Source organism: Corvus kubaryi, unplaced genomic scaffold, assembly GCF_017639235.1.
Source record: "Corvus kubaryi isolate FWS band 111438036 unplaced genomic scaffold, C.kubaryi_AGA036_p1.0 37341, whole genome shotgun sequence".
In the NCBI taxonomy this organism is placed as follows: domain Eukaryota; kingdom Metazoa; phylum Chordata; class Aves; order Passeriformes; family Corvidae; genus Corvus; species Corvus kubaryi.
The window spans coordinates 387,442-411,840 of record NW_024581112.1 but is presented as its reverse complement, the minus strand read 5'-3'; the positions used below and the strand labels follow the sequence as shown (position 1 = coordinate 411,840).

The following is a 24,399-nucleotide window of genomic DNA, read 5'->3' as shown; positions in this document are numbered from 1 at the left end:
GGACAACCCCAAGAATCCCACCAGGTGTCTGAGGGCATTGTCCAAGCACTCCGGAAGGACTATGTTTTTTGTATACAACAGAGTACAAGGCCTGGCCCTGCTCAGAGCTGCAACTCAGAGGCTGAGGAAACACAATAGCTATTTATTTCTAAGATGATGATGATGATGATTATTGTTATTGTGGATTTTTGCTTGTACTTTCATAGATTAGAAGCTAAATCTGTGACTATACAACTGAAATTCTGGGCAGTATTTGACTTTTGAAACTACTCATAGCATGCCACAATGATAAATATTACAAATTCTCAAAATATACAAGTTTGAAGCAAAACAGAAATCTACCTTTGTCTATTTAAGGAGGACTAAATATGAATACAAAACTGGTAATTTCTCCAAAAGAAAAGTTAGCCCCAGTAAAGACTTCACAAAGTAGCACGAAAATTTGAAACCTCTGTACACAAATTGTTTCCTGCATCAGAAGCATTTTCACTGTAACACAAGTATGATACATATTAAAACAATTTCAATCCACACTACCATTTGTGTGAACATATGCCATGCCAACTCACATAAAGTCATACAAAGACTCACATAATACCACTTGGAAGACTTAACTATCTCCTCAATTGACATTCTGACAATTTATTACAACATACACCCTCATATTTAAGGCAGCAGAATCAATGAAAATATCAAGCATAGCAGTTAGGCAATGATTCAAAGCATTTAGGCTAAAGATCAATAGTAATTTTATCTCAGAAGTGGTAAGTCTGATCCTATGTGAAGTTAAAAAGCTTTTTTTCTGATTTCAGACCTTATTTGCTGAACTTTTCCAGAAAGCACAACCCTAATATGTCATTAATTTTACACTTAGAAGCAACTTTAATAGAGTATATAAAAGATTCTAGAACATAATTCCATACTAAGTGTTGAAGCAGTTTTAAGCATTTCAAATGAAAATAACTTTGTAAAATGAGATGAGCCTGGTTGTTTTCTCAACAGAAGAAGGAAGACACTGAGGGCAGAGTGAATGATACAGTACTAGAGAAACCTGAGCCCAATTAAGAAGAATTACACTTCAAGGTAGCAATCAATTGCAAGATTAGAGCAGAAACAGAACCAAAACCTGGGGAATAAACCTACAAGTACTCGAACATCAGTGACTATCATCACATCAGATGTGTTTGCTCTGCTCAATCTTTGCCTTATTTGCTCTGTCTTCTCTTACCTGGACAACAATTTCTGATGAGCTTTCTTCAGCTTTCTTTTGTGATATATTCTGAATGTGTATAAACTGGTTTGTTGCAGGTATTCCTTGTGCATCGAGTTTCCTCTCTGTTAAAGTACGACCAACAGCAGGAGGACTTGAGCTGGATTCTGCATGTGTCTGTTGCTGGGGGATGGAAGGTGCCGTCATCCCTACTGCAGCCACCCTCGCGCCCTGGGTACAAGGTGACGACTCTGCTTCACTAGCAGGTTTACTAGTGGACGTGGCCTTGTTTGGGGGATCCACTATCGTATGTTCTATGTTTGCATCAATCTGAGCTTCCACCATAGACACTCTCAATATATCTGCTACTGCTGTCTCCGTGGATGCCTGCATGGGAAATAGGCTGGTAACCAGCAATGCCAGTTTGGGCACAGAACTGCCACCTGCTGCCTTTGAAACAGAAGGAGCCTCATGCCCCTCAAAAGTTATCTCTGTGTTGCACCTGAAAATCAAATTTTTGTTGTGCATATTACAGTTAATATTTTTTAAATTGAAATCCTAATCAATATTTCCAAGGACAGAATGGCACAAACAACATACTTGCTATTAGGAAGACAATTGAAACTCAGTGTTTTAACAAAGGAATTAGCAATGATAGGGCAACAGTTAATTGAAGCCTGGGGAAAAGCAGCTTTTTAGGCTGCTATATAAGGATTGTAGCAGTATAATACCACAGCAGCCTAATTTTCCTTTGGGATTTACAGCCCCATGGGGTGTTTGCTGGTTTTCACATCTATTCCTACAAGGGCCAAAAAAATTTTACTTTTCTGGAGTTACTTAAAATACATTTTTTTTTCCATGTTCCTCAGTCTCTACCTTTTTCCCTCCCAAGGAAAATCAAATTACTCCTGTACATGAAAGCCATATAACTTCAGGAAGATATGAACTACAAAGGAAGAGGAACAATGGAGAGCCTTAGGAGACTGCAGTGTATTCATGTTTTTTTCTACAGAAATAAAAAGTGCTATGGGAATGGAAATTAACAATGTGTTATATCTAAAAATTAAAAGAAAATAACTAGGGACAAATTCCATGCACCAGTAGTGGCTGAAATTAATAAAAACTGTCCAACAAAACAAGTTTGTGAGCTCTATGGATTTTTCCCCTATAACATGTGCTTCTCTCTCCTAGTGTCAACCTTCTGATGGGGTAATCACTACCAGCGGAATGAGGGATTCTCTCTTGCCAGGACAAAACACTGCTACAGCGACAGGGTCAGTGTTTAATTTTTTTCCTTGAACAGCGACGTGTATTTTGCATGCTATCAATATTCCGTTACCTGGCTTGCTGGCTGTTTCTCTGAAGAGGCAGGTAGCTGCATTTGACTCTGGGGGGGCTGGGGTTGCACGTAGATTTTTTGTGCCGTTGGTGCCTGTTGCAGTTTGGGCAGCTGCTGCGTGGTTTTTACTGCAAGCACCTGTACTACAGTTTGCTGTGGCTGTGCCACTAAGGTAGGGAGTTGCCTTTCTTTGGCCATCATATGGTGTGGGGGGTGCTGTGCATCTGGTTTGGTCTGTGCTTGCTCTTGCTGCAGGGGGGTTAGCTTTTGATGCCTTATGGAAAGTTGGGGCATTTGTGGGAGTTTGTGCTGGATTTGATCAGCCTGTAGGTGGATTGTCTGCTTCTGCTTAGTCTGGAAACACTGCAGAGTTTTCACTTGCAGTTGAGTCTGTTCCAGCTGCGGCTGACTCAGTTTTTGCTGTTTTTGTGCCTGCGATTGTGTCAGGGCAGATCTGTAGAACAGGCCAGTCTGAGGATCTAAGGTGTCCATCTCTTCCACTTCTCCTTCCTCAGTTCCAAGTTGTTCACTGTGTTTGGTAAATGCAGTATGACTGCTTAAGGCCTTAAGAAGAAGAATTTAGAGCAAGTTAGTAAAGAGAAATATAAGAATACACAATCTAGAAATAATTTTTCGTGTTTCAAATGGACTACTTTAACTTTTTTTACATTACAGACTCCCAATTCATGTATAAAAAGATACTCTTACATGGATATTTCACAATATATATGCAATTAAGAGCTATTAGTATCATGTTAAACTGTGGTACATCTCTATGTGAGAACATGAACTCCACAACTAACCCTCCGTGGGATTATGTAGATCTTGCTTGTGTCAGACTGAGGCTCAAAGCTTCCTAAGGTTGCCTGGCAGTTGGATATGAAGCAGCAGGAAGTAGCAGGTGGTTCAGCCAGTAGCTCCTCATTAAAGCCAGAGTCTCTCTGCACAATGAATTTCTATTCTGCCTCTGGAAAGCCTAGTCATCTTCTCTATGGTTTCTTCTGCAGGGGCCCACATAACTACAGGCTGTCCTATTTCAGCAGAGATCCTCTCTTTTCCTTCCTTTCTAAAAATTGTATTGCAATTTTTCTTGGGCATTACACAAACATTTGACTTTTTGAGGGAACAAGCAATCTATGCTTCGTAAACCAAAATGTATAAATGTAGTGACAGTGTTAGCAAGATGAAGCAGCCTAGTCCCACACCTGTGAAAATATACCGCCTGATGTGCGTTTATAACTCTAACACAGTGCTGTTCTGGACTGCAGCTGAAGCTCCTCAAGTTGAAGCACTGCAGAATTGAGCACGTCCTGATCAAAGTCATTCAAGTGGCTTCAGCAAGATTTGACCAGAAGCTGCACTGTTTGTTTGAAGTGTTTGGGATCCCCACAGTACTGATCTAAATGTGATCTGAGTTTTTGATTCAGAGAAGTTTTCCTATTCACAAACTAAAGCCCTCAAATGGAAAAGACACTGTGTGCTCTGTGTACTGACCAGATTCCATTTCAGCCCTCTTCCCCCTACACTACCAACATAACCTAAAGGGCTCAGGCTGCTGCAGTACTAGAACCACCCTCTCCATCGAAACACAATCATAGAATGGTTTGGGTTGGATAAGATCTAAAGGAATATCTAGTCCAACACCCCTGTCATGGGCAGGGACACCTTCCACTAGACCAGGTTGCTCCAAGTCCCATCCAACCTGGCCCTGAACACTTCCAGGGTTGCAGCATCCACAGCTTCCCTAGGCAACCCACGCCAGTGCCTCACTACCCCTCCAGTAAAGAATTTATTTCTAATATTTAATCTAAACCTCCTCTCCTTTGGCTTATGGCTATTGAAGCGATATTAAAATCATTAATTTGCCTGAACACTGAACATTTTTGGTGGCAGCACCATGATACATACATTCAGAACAAGCCCCGGTCCTATGTAATTTATAAGACCTACTGCTGTTTATAGACTGCTGGGCAAAGAAAGGATCCAACCTGCTGCATGATATGGGTAATGGCACCGGTGGAGGATGCAGGAATAGATTTCACCACAACAGAAGTCTGCGTTGCTGTCTGCGACTGAGCCACGTGCTGCAGCAGAGTCCTCTGGGGCTGAGATGACTGGTGGGGCTGGGACCGATGACTGACTGAAAGTAAAGAGGTCAGTGGCACTTCTCCAGAACTAACTGCAGGAACTTCACCTGTTTGCTTTGCAGTTAAGCTTCAACTGAAAGCATACATGAGTGAAAAAGATCTCAGTATGAAAAATGTCTTTCACTGTGCACTAGCATTAACCTTAATGAGCAGATCTATTCTGAGAAACCTCTTAAAAGTAGCAACTCAGGGGTTTTGCTTTTGTCTGTTTCCTAAGTAACCACATTTGGTCCAAACCTCCTCTGGCCACCCTTTCCCAATACACCAATTCTGCAAGCAGAGTTTATACTTGATGTTCAGCTGGGTTCTTTATATAGCACCAGAATATTGCTGTAGAACACAAGTTATTCTGTGGTTTTTACACTGTTAAAACCACCTCCGCAATTGACTGCAGTTAAGAACAGCAAGCCTTGCTCACCAGATTTCTACCACTGATAAACGGCACACAATACTCCCCAGAGCATAGGCTAAATTTGAAAGATTAGCACAAAAAAAATGTTTGGGTACTATTAAATCAAGTGAAGCTGACCAGAAATTATAGATTAAAAAATGGAGACCTTGTCATGGGTCTTTGTCACTTCTGAGAACAGATCTAGCTTGAGTTACAGAGCTATAGTGAGAGACCTGTAATTAAACAATGAACCGACTGAAAAGTCATGCGCTGCTGAGAAAAAAACCCCACAAAACCATTCTATATTGCAGTCACTGATAAGATATGAATCCAAATTACTTTATACCTATCCATAATAATATGCAAATATTTGTGTAACCTAATTTCTTAGTTACAAAATATTTAATCACTTGCATCTTCTTGAAGGAGAACAAGCAAAGTTTAATCTCAGTTGTAACATAACTTAAAATTAAGAATTTTCTAGTGACCTTCCTGAATGTTTAAAGAAAAGTCAAATTTTGAATTAATATGGTAATTTTACTTTCTCACTCCAAGAAAGTTGGTTTATTTCAATACTGGCCTGCATGCTGTGCCAGATTTATCCTGGCTATCTCCCAACAACTCCTACACAATTGAAAACGTAATTTAAAAATAAAGTTTCTAACCTATATGGTTGTGTAGATATTCTTCCGAATGTGAACCAATACAGTGTTGTCTTCCAGAGTCTGCAGACAGATAAAAAATGGTGACACTAAGATGTGTGAATTGCTCCCTTCATCTCATGAGGAAGCACACGCTGAATCCCAGTTCCCAAATACCTAATCCTCTGGTCTAGGCCCATGCAGGACATTTCACAACAGACTATAGATTCTTTACGATCTTACGACTGAATTTTTAGCAGAAAATATAGCTATGTGGGCTACTGATAAATTCAGAGGAGAACAAATTAAACCAAAAAGAAACTCAATTACTTGCATTACCTGGCAATGTTCAGAGAAACTGGGGGAAGGGACAAAAATCTAAGTGCAAAATAACCACTTTAATGCTGTAGCAGAATCTGCTGCTGCCAACACACAGGAGCCTGCACTTCTCTGGTAGATTCCCACATTTCAAATCAATGTTTACAGGAATCCTAATATTTAAAATAGTATCTCCATATTGCCAGGAAATTTTTAGCCTTTGTACTTTGTATGGCTTCTAAGCTGCAGAAAAGTACTGAAGTCTACAAAGACACTGACTAATTTTCCATCCTCCCTGCAAAAGGCCCTGCTGTACATCAACTTCTCAGCAAGACCCATCAAAAACTGGAACCTTGGAGAGAAGGTCAATGCACGGTATCTGTGTCAGTGAAGATAACTGGACTGCTAATTGGAAAGCAGTTTAACACCATTTATTATACTTTGGAGTTTGTTTTAAAAGAGATCCAAGGGAGCAAACATTCAAAATTGAAGCTAGATACAGTAAGTGCTATTTAAAGGAGTAATAGTAACATCCCCCCAGCTCCAATTTCACACAACTTAGGCCATTTAAGGGATGGGAGCAAAGGGAGGAGGTATAGAACAAAATGAAAATACCAGATCAGACATTTAGCACTAAAACCACTGGAGCTACAGATATGTACTAATACAGTTTAATACAGTTAGTTTTATTTCTCTTTTCCAATGTAGACTTTCAACACTCGTTCATTTTCCAAATAATATAGAGACTAATAATGTGGCTTTAAGAAATTAAAATAGAAAACAGGTAATCTGATCTTTTCATGTATGTATGGGAAGTGGCTCACATCGAGTGTTCTGAGATAGTAGGGAACATTGGAGAGACAAGAGAAAGGACTTACACAAAATGCATGTCCAAATAGGAGGAGTCAAGAATTTAAAGAGATTAATTTTAGTAACCTATTTATTTTAAAAGTGCAAATGTATTAGTTCAAAGCTTTCTAGCAAATTAAGAAACTGGGGCTACATTAGCATGCTAAATGCATACCTGGCTTTAACTCAGGACTAAATGGATTTTAACAAATTCAATGTCTGATTCCTTTCAGTATGTACAAAAACTAGGCTACAGTTCCTGTAGCTTCATTTTCTACTTTTTCTTTACTGGACATTTTCCTTCAAGGGTAGTGGGACAGTCTGTCTTCTACATCCAGGGAAAGGAAAATCTGCTCAAGTGGGATATCCTGAACAACCACCCTTTGTTTCAGTTAGAAACATTTTCCCCTAGGCCCCAGCAAAACAGATGCAATCTCTGTCCCTTGCATAGGGTCTCAGGAGTGGAAGACAAGACTAATTTCCTCTAAAGAAAATTTCAGCAAAAACATAAAAGTGAAACCTATTGTAAGAAAACTCCAAAATTAAGTCCTCAGACTTCAACTGCAAAGCCACCCTCACACTACCTTAGCCACTTACCAGTTGTGATATATTCAGCCACTAGTTCTGACTCTACAACAGCGATTGAAGGACTTTCTGGAGAATGCCTCTTTTCTTGAGTCATCTGGATTGGGACAGCCATTTGGCTCAAGTCAATGGTAGGCTGCCTTGGCTTTGATTCCAACTTTTCCTTGACTGCTTTAGAAGAAAAGCATAAAATCAACCTCTAATACATAAACCTTCATAATAAAATAAACCTACAATATAAATGCACCAGCTTAAATAAATATAGTTAACACGATAGAATAGATGCAAACAAGCATACAGGATAAAAAGGAAGGAATCAAGTTGATTCAAGATAGGTGCTTTTCAATTGCAAAACTTAACTACAACAGGCTTTTTAAGCAAAAAGTAACCTCTAGAGTTATCCTAAACAATCTCATGGGTTTTCAGACCTGTTGTCTGCTGAAGTTCCAGCAAAGCTTTTATCGTGGAAGTAGCTGACTGAGATTCATTGGATACATCCTGGTAAATTATTGTAGGGCTTGTGTCCACAGCAATTTCATGTTCTGACCAATCTTGACTTCTTGAAGCAATCACATGGACTACAGGCTGAGAATCTGTTTGCAGAAAAAAAAAAGGCACATCATAGAATCACAGAATGGTCTGGGTTGGAAGAAACCTTAAAGCTCATCTCGTTCCACCCCCCTGCCACAGGCAAGGACACCTTCCACTAGCCCAGATTGTTCCAAGCCCTGTCTGACCTGGCCTGGGACACTTTCAGGGATGGGGCAGCCACAGCGTCTCTGGGCAACCAGTGCCAGTTCAAGTCATCATAGAACCATTTTGGGTTGGAGGGCTCTTGTCCAACTTCTTGCTTTAAAGCAGGGTGATAGTTCAAAATTATACCAAATTACGCATTACTTACTAGTTTTGAACATTGCCAAGGATGCATACTCTCATTCAGCAACACTTTAGTTTCTATCTCAATTGATTCTTGAAGTAAAAGGCTGTTGATGTTATGAACAGTTTCCAGCAAAAAACCGAAAAGTTCTGTATCTTATTTTTTTTGTAAAAGATTTTGTTTGAAAAATCAAAGTTCAGCAGGTTTCTTTGTATGTTGAATTTGCTTTGGATTGAACTTTTTTTCCCCAGGTTTCAGCAGTTTGGGTGATCAGCATGTGTTCAGCATTCTGAACTAACAGCACATAAATTTTGGTAAGTTGGTTGAATCTTCAGAACTTTTTTAAAACTTAAATGGCCATATAGATCAACAGTTACAAAATTATACAGAAAAGGTACAAAGGTTTCACTGAGACATTTGCTTTTATTTGCTGTAGTGATACATATCATGATCACTCCCAAACACAGGTTGGATGTTGTTTATGCCCTACTATTTATGCTCCTCCTAGACACAAAGAGCTGCTTTGGCTTGAAGCCAGGGCAGAATTCCCATCAGGACTGCATGTCTGATATATGTCCTGATGCACATACACATGTCTACAAAAGGACCAAGATTTGTGTTGACAGCTTTCAGCCATGCAGCAGAGAGATGCTTCAATACACTCTGTAAAGACAGTGGCAGAGCATGGACTGCCAAAATAACCTCCAAAACTTGCTACCCTGCCTACCTCTGGCAGACTCTCCAGGAAGAGGGAACAGGTTGCATTTTAACAGCAAGTTGGAGCCCAGCAAGACATCTTTATCATCACTTTTCAGGAGAAATGAAAGCATATAGTAAGTAGCTCAAAAGAAAGAAAAATATAAAAGTAAGGGAACAATGGCACTTCACTGCAAACAGATGGGGTGAAACCTGTGCTAAAAGGAGACACACAGAGCTCTCTGGAGCCAGCTGGCATTCTTGGAAGACAGTCTACTCATACATTATGCGACACCAAGACAGACCTTGAGAGCTCTGGGAAGACTCCGTAGAAGAAGAGCTACTGTCAGTGTAGGTTTGTGGTTCTTCTTTCACTTCTGGGAGAGAAGAGTTTCCTGTCTCTGCTACCCTTGATGCCTGCTGTAACGTTTCAGTCACCAGCTGTCTGGTTTGTTCACTCACAACTGTTGCTTGAAATGTCACTGGCTTTGGTTTTATGAGGACCTAATTAGAAAGGTAAATTTTGTTTAAAGTAAAAGCACTCAAGAAAACACATCTGAGCAATCAGAGTACAGGGTGCCACTCAGATCTATTTACACCACCTATAACATATTAATATTTTACTTTAAAAGTCTACCTCTAAATTCAGCAACTTTGATTATTAAACCACAAAGCCCAAGTAAGTGGCAATGCACAATAATGTACTTCTCACTACTTATTTGAAGTACTTAACACAACAAACCACTAAACAGTGATTTTTCAGGACTAGATAAAACTAGTGTGATAAGACAAAGCTATGCAAGTGAGCTGGAACATGTACTGCACTGATAAGGACAAGCACGTCCACAATAAATACAGTCTTGAACAATCAAAACACACAAAATGTTACATGTGATAAAAGTTCTTTAAAATAGTAAGTGCAGCCAGAGAAAAAGCTGAAACTGAAAGCATCCAGAAATAAGCCAGGTTCTCTGTACCCAGCCCCACCAACTACACAAGGTTGCAGGGACAGCCTGAACAGGTATTAAGCAGAAAATAAACTTCAGTAAAACCTCAGATGTGATGGATGACCTATGTCCAGACTCTGCATCTTTATTTCTCATGGTCTAACCATTAGCTGTAAGATGTAAACAAGTATCTGGAGCCATGGCCAGACAGTTTCAGCTACAGAAAAGGCTTAATAAATCCTTTTGGCTTGCTCTAGGCCTCCAGAAAAAGCTAACAAGTGCAAATACTGTGCTTGAGAAATCAGAATTGAGGCCACCTCATTACACTAAGTCTCATTCCCCACAGATATATACTAAACCTGGAACAAATGAGGAAATACATTGAAAAATTATTTACTTCCCATTAAAATTTAGGGGTACATTCCAAGACAGAAAGGGGTCCTCACTGTACCTGTGTTTTCCCTTGCTGACCATAAACAATTTTAGTTGGGATGATTTTGGTGGCTGGCTGGACCGTGGACCCTATTCCTTTTGGCTGTGTAACAATCATTTTTGTGATGGGTCTTGTGGCAGTGATGATAGCAGGTTTTGCTCCTGCTGGCACTGCCTGAATAGTTTTCTCCCCCTGTAGAGAAGTCAAAGTTTACAGGTTAACTTAATGAAATTGTTCAGTGAGACCCAATTCTCTAAAAAAATACAGTTATATGTGTGTGTACCATGAAATAAATCTCCCGCTACAACTACGTTTATTGGATACAAAATACATTAGAAGACCAAGAACAAAAGAACCTATGGTTGTGAATGAAAAAAGCTACCAAAATCCACTTTCCATTACCTTACCTTTTGAGCAGCTCTGAAGGGGTGAATAAAAAGAAGAAACTAAAAGACATGAAGTTTTTCAAACTGGAACTTTGTCCAAATCCTTCACAAATGTTTTTTAAGACCACCAATTTCTATTAACACTAACTTTGGCAAGACATCTACAAAACTTGAACTGAGATTCTAAAAAGAAATTATTTAAATATAGATTTTCATATTGTCTTCAGGACCAATACATTAATTATGTATGGACTTCTTTTAAACTAAAAGTTCACTTCAACAAAAAATGCAGATTCGCAGCTGTTTCACAGGAATCATTTGACTGTGGAATAGTGTTTACAGATGACTAGACTCCCGATAGCTTAAGAAGAGCAAAGGCATTGAGCATGTTTTTTTAAGCTCTGCACAGTAACAAACCAAGTGAGTAACAACATTAGTAGCCAGTTCCTACCAACATCCATGAAATAGCTGGAAAGCCCCCAAAGCACACTTGTTTCAAAAATACCATCCCATTCTGGTAGCTACTATTGTGTAACATCATAAGATTTCCACTTGTCTGCAAATACACCTTTAATTCTAAAACTAGGAAAGTTCAAGACCTAAAACAAAAATCATAAAAGATTTTAAAACCCCCCTCGGTGGTTCTGCTACTCAAGCAGCCTTTTAAATTTTACAGGACTGTGACATTAAATCTCACAGTTTTATCTAGGAACATTGATCATTTTTATTTACTAGTACTTACAGGTAAGCTCAGCTGATGCTGGAAACTTGATTTTATTCTTAGGTATACCTCAGGTTATAAAAAAAAAAAAATTCACCACTATACAATAGTCAGGGCACAGGATGTCACAATGTTACACACCACATAAATTTAAAGTGGTTCCCCTACTGTGAAAACAGAGTTTATTTCTGCCCTTTATACCCAAAAGACAAATGGTTGGAGACGCAAGTTATTAACACAGGACCCTGGTTCTCACTGGAGCAAACAGGTTAAGATTCTAGTTATTTTCATCTCCTTAATTGCTTCAGGAATACAAAATCATTATCCATGGGAAAAAAGCACATTCAAAAGTTTCTATTTTCCTTTAACTTTGAAAAAACATCCCCAGTTTGCTTTAAGCATGGAATTATATTCTGCAAACCACAGTCACTTTTCAAACATCCCTGACATTAAGGCATGCTGGATCTGTTAAGGAGCTCATGCACAGTTTGCTTTTAATCAAGCCTTTAGCAGAATGAATGCTTGCCACTTGGCTCTTCATTTGAGACTTGAAATGATTACTTACCCCAGCATTCAACAGTGTTGTGACAACATTTTTGCCTGGAAGCCCTTGAATTGTAGTTCCTTTTCCAGTAGTTTTTTGCACAACAATCACATTGGGTTTCGATGTCATTGGAATTGTAGTGATTTTGGTTGTAGTTCCTAAATTTTTGTTGGAAAAGAAATAATGTGCAGTTTATCACATTTTATGTATTTCCTTTCACCATAGAAGTTGGTGAGCTATAGAGGAATAATTATATTTAAATCTGACAGCACATCAAGAAACCAGCAGCATCTGGAATCGGAATTTATGTCACCTAAATCAACATGGAATGACTAGATGCCAACTCGACAAATCTTTCACGTACAGTAAAAACAGGTGTGCCTAGGGGAACATAATATATTCTGTATTAGGACAGGCAACCCCTTCTCACAAGTTACAAAGCAGACTAACACAGCTTTCTCAGGCAAACATGTAGAACTTTTCAAAGGCTGGAGTTAGGCTGGGGTAAGCACATAACTAATACTAAACTCAAGATCCGATTTGCACAGACAATCTCTTCTATGGATGACCTCTGTAGAAGAATCTACGTACCAAGGATGTATCTCCAGTCAAGAGAAACACCAGCTCTTTCTGTTCTAATGTAAGTGATGAGTAGTGGATTTAAAGAAGGAAAAAAGAAAAACATGCTATTGTTTCACAACCAGTCCACAAAAGTTAAGTTTAGAAGTGTGGGGTGCTTTTTTTGTTTCTGAAGAGCTGTCTTGGCTATTTCTGTTCCTATGTTGGTGTTTAATTAGTTCCATTCCCTGTATCAGGTTTTTAATTACCTGCAGTGACAGTTAATTCTGGTCAGCCTTCCACAGTATACAGAAGTTACATACACTGGAATCAGTCATCAATGCTATCAGACTGCCACTGCAGTAGCTACTCAGACAGCTTTTTATCAACGATTTCTCCTTTCTCCAGAGGAAAGCACCATTCAGTCACAACAGAGCTGCAAACCCAAAGATTTCCTTTACTACTTTCTACCCATCAGTCATACCTGTAGATACTTCGCAAAGTATTTCAGATTAAAATTTCTACTAATTCTAGGAAAGGGAAGACATGCTGAGACAGGATTATGATTTATTTAATCCTACTGACTTCAGAGGCATCTAAAGACTGCTCCCTTAGCAAAAACAATTAAGCAAACAAAAAGAAAAAAGCAGGCATGCTTTCCAAACTTGTGTTCTTTCAGGACAATCATTATTATCCTCGTCAGGATCACCCACAGGTTTCTCCACATTAGCTGCTGCTCAGAAGAATACTTCCACCTGTGTATAATTCATTAGAAGACCTAAAAATTGTCTTAACAATTCATCATACCCACAACAGGCTAAAAAAAGTTACTTATTGCCAAAGAAGATGCTGTATCATCACTAAATATAATTTTGTAGAAATCAAAAACTGCTCTACTAGATTACAGCCCAAGAGTACATTTACTTGATAGCTTGTGCAGCACCTTCAGGTGACTGGAGCTGGCTGGTGCCACATCAGGTCTTTGCTAAACAAAGTCTAAGTCCCAAACATATACTAAGAAATTGTTAGTGGTAAGTGTGCTTGGTCCCGGTCCTAAAGAGACTCTATCTTTAGAGATGATAGAACCACTGAATATTTTGGGTTGGAAGGGACCTTGAAGCTCAGCCAGTTCCACTCCCTGTCAAGGGCTGGGACACCTTCCACTAGATCTGGTTGCTCCAAGCACCATCCAACCTGGCCTTGAACACCTCTGGGGGTGGGGCAGCCACAGCTGCCCTGGGCAACCTGTACCAGTACAAAACCAGCAGGGAGAATGAGGGCTGGTCAGCAGACTAACAAAGATGAGCAGCAGGGTCTGCATAAAGCTGGGAGGGAAAGCTTAAGGCAGAACACGGGCTAAAGGAAAGACAGGCTGCCAATGATAAAATATCAAAGTAAGGTGGAGACTGCATAGCTGAATCTAACATATACAGGCCATTTTTATTCTGGTTCCTTGGACATGCAGTGGAACAGAGAAGGGCAGCATTGGGATTATAAAATGCTTTAAAACAGGGGCCAATAGTGTTTTCTAATCTTTCTGCCCTCCATACAATGTACTAGTTCCCCACCTCACATTTCTCCTTCCTCGCAGTTTTCCTTCACATTTGCTGTTTCCTTCTTAAACACAAGAACTACCACAATCCTTAAGAACACTTCACCTTCAAACTTCTACTATCTTCTTCTTCATGCTCAGCTATTTTTCTTCTGAATTTTCCAATAAAGGTCCTAATAACTATTTGAGCATGTAACACACAGAAAAGCCCTGAACAATTAAAGAAAGCCCAAAGTTACTTTTAAAATAGAAGTCTTAACATCAAAGTACTCATATGCCTACCAGAAACAATATTACTGCTGATGATCTTCCCTCCTAGAGTAGCCAGTGATTTTGGTACTACGGTAATGATGCTACCACTTGTAGTTTTCACGTAAGTAGCAGCCCCTGGAGTTCCAGCCATCCGAGCCCCCAGAGAAGGACTCACTGTTGGCCGTGTATATGTTGCTTGAGTTCCTGTTTTAAAGAGAGAAAAAAAAAGTTCACTGTTACAACACAATCCTCTACTAATATTTGTGAGAAAATATGTTAGTTTAGGAATAAAGTGACAGATTTATTCAAAGATATCCCACACTGCAATCTATTACCACCCTTTACAATTTTTCTAGTAATTTCTAAATCCACAGAGCAATATTCAAGTATATACAAAATTTAAATTAATATAACAGTCTTCTGAGTATTTTAACAAATGTTCCATGACTGCCTTATTTTAATTAATGTCCTTGTGCATAAGATCGTAATTTTCAATAGATGTGCAGATTCTGCCTGTAGGTTTGCCTCTTGCTCCCTTAGATGCCCCAGAGTCAGCCATCTGATGACACAACCAGAACTCATCCCTTCCTCTCATAAATGACACTTCTCCTATATGACCGATTGTTTATAAAGAGAACCACTAATGACTGGTCTAAATAACACCCTTAGAGAAAAATATAATTTACAATGATGATGCAATTTTATGGACTTAGCATACACTGGCACAAAAGAAACCTCTAAACATAGTATAAACGCTGTTTTTTCAGAAGTAGTCCTTTTCTGGATGGAAAGAGAACTGAGTCCACAAAAGAAAATTGCTCAAAAATAGTAACAGCTACACAAACACTGGAATTCCATTCTGCTTGTACTGCTGCCGCTAGTGCCCTTAACTGCTAAAGATCACAGAGCAAAGCAGCTTGTTTTGTCCAGAAAGGTGCGTTCACATCCAAGAGAACACAATACAGATTTTACCAACTAAATGAACTGCAAAACTTCTGGGTTTTTTTCATGTACTCAAGAATTTATCTGTGGAGTACTTTAAAAGTTATAAACAGAATATTTACCATTTTACCATTAGTTTATGCTAAGGACGAGGAGATGGCCTCAAATTGTGCCAGGGGAGGTTCAGGTAGGATATTATGAAAAAATTGCTCATGGGAAAGGTGGTCAGGCATTGAAACAAGCTGCCCGGGAAAGTGGTGGAATCACCATCCCTGGAAGCATTCAAAAGCTGTATGGATGTGGCACTTGGACAAGGTTTTTAGTGGTGAACATGGTGGTGCTGGGTTAACAGTCAGACTTGATGATCTCACAAAGGCTTTTCCAACAGTAACAATTTTATGGTTCTAATATTCCCAGCCCATCCTAAAAAAAAAAAAATCAGGAAATAAAGAGTTTTCTGAAAACCATGATAAAGCTACCTTTTAAGTTTTCCTCATCCAAGTTTATAATCTGAACAGTCTGCATTATTATCTATTACAAACACAAATACAATTAGATGCCCAGAAAAACACTGGGAGCTTAAATTTCAATTTACTGGTCTTTTTATAAATTCACTGCAGGACTATGAGCAAGTCACATGTCTTCTGAAGTCCATCTATGCAAAATAGGAATGGTGCTGACCTGTCTGCTTGAGTTAAATCAGTAAAAATCATGTAATATAAGGTGCTACAGAAGTGCAAAGTATCTGTATAGGTTGCAAGCAAACTTCCTTTAAATAAACCCAGTGGGGAAAGAACAATGATATTTTTGTGAAACAATTCAAACGGAGGAACAGAAGAGCACGCAGTGCAAAAATCCTGATCTATAATAAGTAACAGGATTGTGAATGTGCCATTGTGCCCACTGTTCGAAAGAGATAAGTGCTTTTTTATTAACCCTAAGAAACCATGTTTGATCACCTGTATGTCTGGGTTTACCCTCCCTTCCCTTCTCAGAGGCGTAACTTACCAGTGGGAGTAGTGACCAGTTTAGTTGTCATGATAGTCCCATTACTGCTAACCACCATAATGGGTGAATTGCTACTGCTGGGCAAGGTCGCTGTAACTGGTTTGGGAAGGATTTTACTGGGCTGCACCTGTTGAGTGATTATTTTAACACCTAGGAAAGGAGAAAGGTCACTGTTAAAATACAGGCACGATAAGTTACCTTCTGAAATGCTTTCTCAGACCAAGGCCTAGTGGGCAAGTAGCTCCACAAGGCTTCAATTCTGAGCCCATGTATTCTTGATCATGAAAAAAATGATTTAATTTTTGACTTTGTTTTTTTTTTTTTCTCTTAGTTTTGGTTGGGTTTTTTGTTTGTTTTGCAAATACCAAGAAAGTCATCATCTTTGCCTTTCATGTGCCTGTTTAAATTCCTAGCTATTTCCACTGTCCATTCCATCACTGATTTGTTGATGTCATTTTTAACTTTTCCTGGTCCATGATACAAGAAACCATAATGTTTCCCAGGAGGCAACAGGTTACAATCAAGACTGAATTGGTTCATACACCATGAACCATCCAGAAGCAAAGTAATTCTTCATCAATTCAGTCTGTAAATCCTAATGTGTCTTAATTAGCCTAGACAAATTTCATCACCCTGAATAAATTTAAAACATTTCTGCACAAGGAGTATTAGTGACTGTAAGGAAGCAACTGTGACACTGGCTAGGGAAGGTTACTTTAAGTAAACTGCTCTCTTTCCCCTTGATTTACTGGTTATCTTAAAGCCACAAAGAAATTTGGCTTAAGCTATGAAAAGAATCAGCAAGAATGAAGGATGAGGGCACCTTAGTACTGCCAGGATTCTGCTCCCTCTCTCTCCATTTTGTGTTGGGGAATGGGACCTCTGTGAGATTCACTTCTCAGTTGCAAACCAGCAGATTCCCAACATCTGTTCAAAAGGAGATCCAGGAGATGTGCATCCAGGAGATACGCAACAGATATTATCTGTTCCATGAGGTAAATGCACTGCATTGTGGTGGCCAAATGCCATGGAACACACAGCCTGGATGAATCCCATCTAAGTGAAGCACCTAATTTGTACACAAGTATTTCTAGGTGAAAAATTTTGTCCACTTGAGATGTGGAACATCCTCCAGAGAAGTTTTCTTCTCTCTACACTGAATATAAAAGCAGTACCGAGCAAGTTAGCTCCAAACTGAAAGAGAAATTGAAGTCTCTGCATCATCCAGACACTGGATGAAAAGTCACCATGAAAACTGATTCACATCTTCCAGAAAGAATTGGTATCAGATGGTATTTCCAAAGAAACTTTTAACTAAAAAGCACATTGAGCCTAAATCCATTGTAGAAGACAATGAAATGAAGCTCATATTGATACTGTTCAGTGGCTGGAAGCCTTTTTTACATCTTAATTAGTAGCTATTACTTTTCTTAAGCAGTGATCCTATAATCCAAAAGGTAGTTTTATCAAAGGACAGGAGTAGGGCTGTTTATTTTTTCATTCCATGGTCTACTTTAATTCCTTGATCTAAATAGTACGATATAAAATAATAATTTTACTGACAGGATTAAAATACTAATTTTATATTAATATACATAAAAGTACTATTATACTTTGCACTTTTATAGCACATCTTTGAGAACTGGATAACTTTGCAAGCTTTATTTCTTACTACTTCTTGCTGAGATAAGAACTGTGTGCTACAGCAGAGAAAAGCCAAGAAAGAACAATTACATGACTTGCCCAAAGTCAGCTGAATTAATCAATGTTACAAAAAGAATCCAGTCCAACTTCCAGATCTAACTGTATTTGTTTTGACATGTACCTCAAAAGTATGTTTTGATTTCTGGACCAAAGAAAATAATTAAAACATGGAGTAACTTCTTTTTCCAGATGATACAGTTGAACAATTCTGGGATCTTCAGAAAACCGGTGTGTTTCAGGTTGCCAATCACATTACTTTTGCAGTTATTTACATACCTCTCAACCTCTAAGATAAAACATATATACCTAGAGCAAGGTCTGTAATACCAGAACAAAACAAGAAAAGTGAAACAACCAAATTCTTTAATTACTGTTACTTGAAAACATTAAAACATCCTTCACTATCTACTTATATTCATGTTTAAAGCCAAATCCTGTACTCAAGAAATCATGCCTTCATGACCACTCCCCCATGCACATTTTGGGACAGAATTCTGCCCTACTTTCCTGAGTTACAGTCAGACCTCACCAATGTGACCCAAGAAAAACTCCAACTACCTGATTCCTGTTTGATCTGAATGGTGGGCTTGATGCCAGCTGGCAGCTGAGACTGCTGTGGCTGCTGCTGGGCTACAGAACATGGCACCAGCTGCTGCTGCTGTGGTTGCTGCTGCTGCTGCTGTTGGGCCTGTTGGACTTGGTGCAGCTGCTGTTTGGGAGACTGCTGATGCTGTTTGGGAAACTGTGCTAAGATCTGAGTTGGATTCCCAACCAAACCTTTTGGGGAAGGTAGTCTGGTAGAGGCAACTTTAATTGCTGATGTAGACACACCTGTGAAAGAGTAAATTGTTTAAGACTGAACAGTGCAATGAGAGAAAAATACTATAATTTCTAAAATAATTTTGCATTTCAACCATCTTTACTACTGAAAAATGCATTGACAGATGTGAGGAAATAAAGTTCCCATGTAGCAGAAGTGCATAGGAGGCAATGGAGCCTTATACAGAATTTCAATGTGGCAGCAGAACAGCAGCTAATGGAAAGACCACAAACCCAGTCTACTTCCCCACCTTTTGTAATACAAATAATTCAATAATATTTTCAAAGTCTTGTCTTTAAGCTTCAAGACAGCAAAATACCTATAGTGAAAATATTTTAAATATGTATTTATAACAACATAGTTTAGTGGAAGGTGTTCCTGCCCCTGGCAGGGGGGCAGGAACTAGATCTTAAAGGTCCCTTCCAACTCAAACCATTCTGTGATTCAATGATTCTAAAATCACAATGACGAAAAGTTGGCAATAGGAGGATGTCAAATATCAAACCCATCAACACTGGAAGGGAGTAGCTGTTAGTAAAAGAGTTGGTTGGCATTAAAAAAAAATCAAGTAATGTTATGTAAATTATAAAACTGTGTGACACCTGTTTTGTGCTGTTGGGTTAGGTGGTCTTAAAAGTAAAAGTGATTAAAAGAAGTTTACAGTAAGATGGAAATACAAAGTTCCCAAATAAATATTATTATTTATTTCTGTCATTCCCCTACATAGCTGTCAAAATATTTACAACAAATTTGGCTTTGTATATAATTCTAAACTACACATCTGTAAGCACCAAGACAGACAAAGTCCGTATCTTATGAAGGCAATTTTTAACTAAATCCCAGTTGTAGTGAAAACCAGAAACAGATGGCAGTGATAATGACAGAAATTACAGTAAAGGTACAATTCTGGCAATCTAAATAAGCAACCTCACTGCATCATTTAAGATGGTTACACCATTTCCTTGGGCAGCTCCTTTCATTCATGAGTTCAACTCTACATTTGAAGAGATTATCAGTTCATGTCACAAAACTTTTCACCAGCATCTTCTGCAATGACACTGACAGCCTTGGAAAAAAAAACCTTTTAGAGAGATACTCCACCTATGTACTTTAGAATTAAAGTCTCTTCCATGATCAAACCCAACTAAAAATCAACGGTTCAAAAAATATTAAAGCCTGCTGTGAGCCCTTCTTCTCCATAGATTAATATCTGATCATATTAATACAAGCAATAGGGAAGGAAAATGCCTCCTCAGCCTTGATACACCTACCCAATATTTTGTGGAATGGAACAAGAATGGAAAATACAGACCAGGAAAAATTGTGACACTTGTCACTGTCAGGCAGTTTTTCTTTCAAGTGCTGCTCACTAAAGTTCATTCATTCATTCATTCACAGCTTCCCTTTCAAACGCTAGCTGGTGGCTGTGAAGCTGAAACAGTCAAGCTAGCATACACAGCTGGAATTTGAAATCAGAAACCTAGGAATTTTAATCAGGCCCACTCAGGTCTTAATTATAAAGGACTTTAAAACTGACATGCTGATAAAATACACTGATAAAAAGTTGTAAACACTTCTCTACCTTTCAGAATTGTCATCTGGGCATGTTAATAAGTTGTACTTATTTGATGTTAACTTTGCATGTCTTTGTAAATCAGGCTTTTAGAGATGCAATAACCTTCAAATATTGGAAATATACATTTTTCTATGCAACAGGAGAAGGTCTTAAAGCCAATCATTTTGAGGTTATATTGCTTTAGAGCTAAGTCACGCCACCTCACCTCACCTCCTCCTAAAAAAAGAGGATCTGCACATTAACTGTTGAAGTAAAGAGGAAGAGAGTTCAACAAGAACTTTTGTGGAGACTCTTGGATTAGTTTCATAAGCACATTTCTTTCACATGTCCTGTGCTTTACTCATCATATGTAAACAAAAAGTGCATCTCCCCAATGCTATTCTCAATGCAAAGTCCAATTCCTCAGTGAAAGAGCCTTTATAAGAGAATTGCCATACCTTGTGCTACTGTTGACATAACCACTGATGGTGTAGATGACACTACAGCAGTCACAGCAATAGTATTTGCAGTGCAGGAAGGAGTGGAGCAGCTGCTGCTGCTGCTGCCCACAGACGACTGGGAAGCAGTGATAACCACGGGCTGCTTTTGAGTAGTTGAGGCAATGACTGATGTTGGAACAAGTTTTGTAACTGCTGCGTAGTTGTGGGACTTGGAAAGGATGTTGGGTACAAAAGTTGAGCTTGGAGAGGTGGTTACTATTATGACCTGAAAAAAGAAAAAAACAAGAAGAAATTCATTTGTTCTTTGCATCTATTTAGAAGCATAGAATTTCAGTAACATGTCTGTTTGTGTATTTAGGTTTAGGGATACATGTTTATTAAGAGCTTGTAAGACTGTCAATCACATTTGCTTGCAAGAAAAAATTTCAATTATTTTGAGGAAGTGGTGATTAATGTTTCCTTAAAATTGGGCAGAGTTTTTAAGGAAAACAATTACTATCCAATTAAAGTAGAATTTTATCTCATGTTTGAAGGCAAACAGACAGGAATGAACTTGACTTCATTAAACTGGGCCAGGAAGCTTGAAACCTATTTTAAGAGAAACTGAATGGATTTCCAGCAAGTTTTAAGTGCCACTCTCCCAAACCCCATGAAAGTATCAAGAAACAGCAAATGAGAGAAAATAGATGATTTTTTTCAACAATTAACAAGCACTTGCTGAGTCAGTAATGGGAAATGATCTACCAGGTTGTATGCAATATTTCATCAGTGAGAGAAAAATGGTTTAGGTTTGAAGCAATTTCTGCTTTATTTAGTGCTCTTAATAACAAGAAATTCTTTCTGATTTGTCTGAAAATGCTTTCTCTGAAGAGAATAAACATCACCCCTGTGCGAGTTACAATTACAACTCCATGAATCTGATCTGACATAGAAAAACACAGAATTCATGACAGCATTGGAAGAAGTCTGTCGTTATGCAACTGACCTAGAAAACTAAGCACTTATTGAGTAGCAAAAATGGGGACTGTTTACATAAAGAAATTCCTTTTATTCAACTTCTATGTCGCTTCTTGTACTTACACAGTTAAAATAGAAAAAGAAGCACAAAAGTACAACATTTTCAGTTTATCAAGCAAGAATATTGAGAAATTATTTTAATAATGCTATTGTCCCAACAAAAATTTTGTTTATTAAAACCTTGAAAATTTAAGCTTATTAATGATTCAATGTAACAAAAGCTGATAGAAAAGTAAGGTACAAAATGGGCAAAGGAAACCTGTGTCAGCTCACACACAAAGTCTTACACAGCTAGCCAAGCACTACTGAAACCTTGCCTGATAAAGAAATAATACAGTAATGGCACCAGAAATAGACTTAAGCGACAGATCAAGCAGCAAGAGATTACGAGTTTATAATTTGCTTAAAGAAAAATGGAAAAAAAAAAAAAAAAAAAGGGAAACAGCCACATGGATGGAATAAAAGCATTATTAAAAAAGCAAATTTCACCACCATGGCTGGTTCTGCTTCTCCTTTTGCCTCAGTTCTTAGTTTGATGGTCTCTACTGCTTAGATAAACCTTTAATACCTTGATCTGAGGAAAATCAAAACTTTACTACCCCCACAAGCTGTAGCAGGTTGACCACAACTAATCAGTGTCTGAAGGACAAGGTTTCCACATTCTGCTGCTTTTTTGATTGCATTCTCCAGTGAGAACATTTTCTCTGCATCAGTCTTATTTCTACATTCTGCCTAACCTTGATTTAATCAAAACACCTTTCTCAAATTGCTCTTAGGCTACAAACACGCAGATGAGCTGAACATGACACAGCTTGTTCTAGTGTGAGAATTGGAAGTGAAAAGATTCTATGATACGCCCCTGGAGTTTTATTTTGTTTCTTAAACTGTCAGCTAACACTTGGAATACTTCCCAACTGTCTGAAGTTAGGGTCAGCTCCATTCCACCCAGGGTAACTAATTTAGGAATACAGTCAAAGGACAACTTGCAGTTAAAATAGGCATATTACAGGTTAGTGTGAATATAAACCCTACTACAACAGGGCAAGTTCAGCATCACAACTAAGTACAGATACGTAGAATGAATTTGAACATAACTGCAACTCCTGCAGACCACTGCATTTCCTTAAGTCCAAGATTATCACTTAAAAACACTTTATTTAATTAAGGAAGGAATAAAGCCTGTAAAGCATTACAGTTCAACAGTGACTGCTATACTGTGACTAAGCAGGTTTGGGTCTATCTATTCTATCTCATCTTTCAAAATTAAAAGAGCAGAGCAAAGTTCAGTAATCTTCATGTATGAAGTATATCCAGAAAACATAAAATTCAGGTAAAAATTTAAAAATTAAAGTTCAAATCACAACCACTTTATTTCTGAAGTACTGTTTTCTCATGTACGTTGAAATGATCCAAATAATTTCATCTTGGGTACCAAAACTGCATCCCATGTTCTACAGCAGAGAAACTGCCTAACTTTAAACATACACACACACACAAATCAAGGTGGTAATTTTGTTGTTGTTGCTTTTGTTACAGTAAAATCTAATTCCCAACATGTACTGAAATTAGTCCTGCCAGCTCTATTTTGAGAGATGCCAAATTTAGTCCCTGAAAAAATAAAGGTATTGTAACTGCCGGAAACTTCACTAGCTAGATTCCTTCTGTGTCCTAGACAAGTGACTTTATTACAAGAGAATCCAGAAACTGGAGCTGTGACATTATTAGTTGTTACAACACATCTTCCTCCAACCCACTGAAATGTCAAAACGATTCAAAGAGCTGGCATGCAGAAACACAGAATTTCATTCACATATAACAACTTACACTCAAATCAGAAATGTGCTGTTGGATATGAATGAACAAGACTGACATTTAAATTAAAACTACTAAAGGGGATTTCTCCCACCAAAATCATCCAGTTATATATTTTGGCATATCTAAATCCAACAAAAGAGGGCAGTGTGACAAGTTCAGATACAAATGCTACTCTGGCTGCCTAACAAAACAAGCACTGATTTTCCTGTCACTGCAGATTAGTAAGACAAATAATAGAATGCAAAGTAAACCCTAAAATTTCGATGTCAGAACAAATGCAGAGGCTCAACTGCAGGAAAGGTCCTATCAACAGTCCACTCTTTTGGAGACTTAGTACACTGTCTTTAATTTCCATGATATATAACACCATACTTAATACAACCCTACACGTTTGAAGCAAAAATTTCTTCCTGCACAAATTAGAACCCTAATGTGCAATAAGATGGATAGGTTAAGCCCTGTAGTAGCTGTGGATTTGCTGCACTGAATGCAGAACATTTAATTTGTGAGTTTATGCTCACTCATGGATTTCTCTTATCCACTCATGTATTCAGAGATGAAATTTGATTAAGGACACTGTTAAAGAACAGTGAATCAAATGAAAGCATCTTCCCTGGAGTGGGAAGAGGTC

At 38.4% G+C, this 24,399-nt stretch overlaps 1 protein-coding gene across 14 annotated transcripts in view; it reads right to left on the bottom strand.

Moving 5' to 3' along the window:
• Nucleotides 1-24,399, bottom strand: part of EMSY (EMSY transcriptional repressor, BRCA2 interacting) — a 45,605-nt gene that overhangs the window by 4,416 nt on the left and 16,790 nt on the right. For 4 of the 14 annotated variants that reach the window (XM_042031413.1, XM_042031418.1, XM_042031420.1 and 1 more), the window contains 13 exons: nucleotides 20,934-21,201; nucleotides 18,659-18,931; nucleotides 16,397-16,546; nucleotides 14,477-14,650; nucleotides 12,106-12,242; nucleotides 10,452-10,625; nucleotides 9,359-9,557; nucleotides 7,909-8,073; nucleotides 7,493-7,651; nucleotides 5,753-5,812; nucleotides 4,538-4,689; nucleotides 2,550-3,113; nucleotides 1,229-1,597 (listed from right to left, as the gene is read on the bottom strand). In XM_042031413.1, the coding sequence (XP_041887347.1) occupies nucleotides 1,229-1,597; nucleotides 2,550-3,113; nucleotides 4,538-4,689; nucleotides 5,753-5,812; nucleotides 7,493-7,651; nucleotides 7,909-8,073; nucleotides 9,359-9,557; nucleotides 10,452-10,625; nucleotides 12,106-12,242; nucleotides 14,477-14,650; nucleotides 16,397-16,546; nucleotides 18,659-18,931; nucleotides 20,934-21,201 (2,844 nt within the window). Of the gene's footprint in view, nucleotides 1-1,228; nucleotides 3,114-4,537; nucleotides 4,690-5,752; nucleotides 5,813-7,492; nucleotides 7,652-7,908; nucleotides 8,074-9,358; nucleotides 9,558-10,451; nucleotides 10,626-12,105; nucleotides 12,243-14,476; nucleotides 14,651-16,396; nucleotides 16,547-18,658; nucleotides 18,932-20,933; nucleotides 21,202-24,399 lie in introns of those variants that run through there. The other 10 variants (XM_042031424.1, XM_042031427.1, XM_042031414.1 and 7 more) reach the window with 9 other exon arrangements.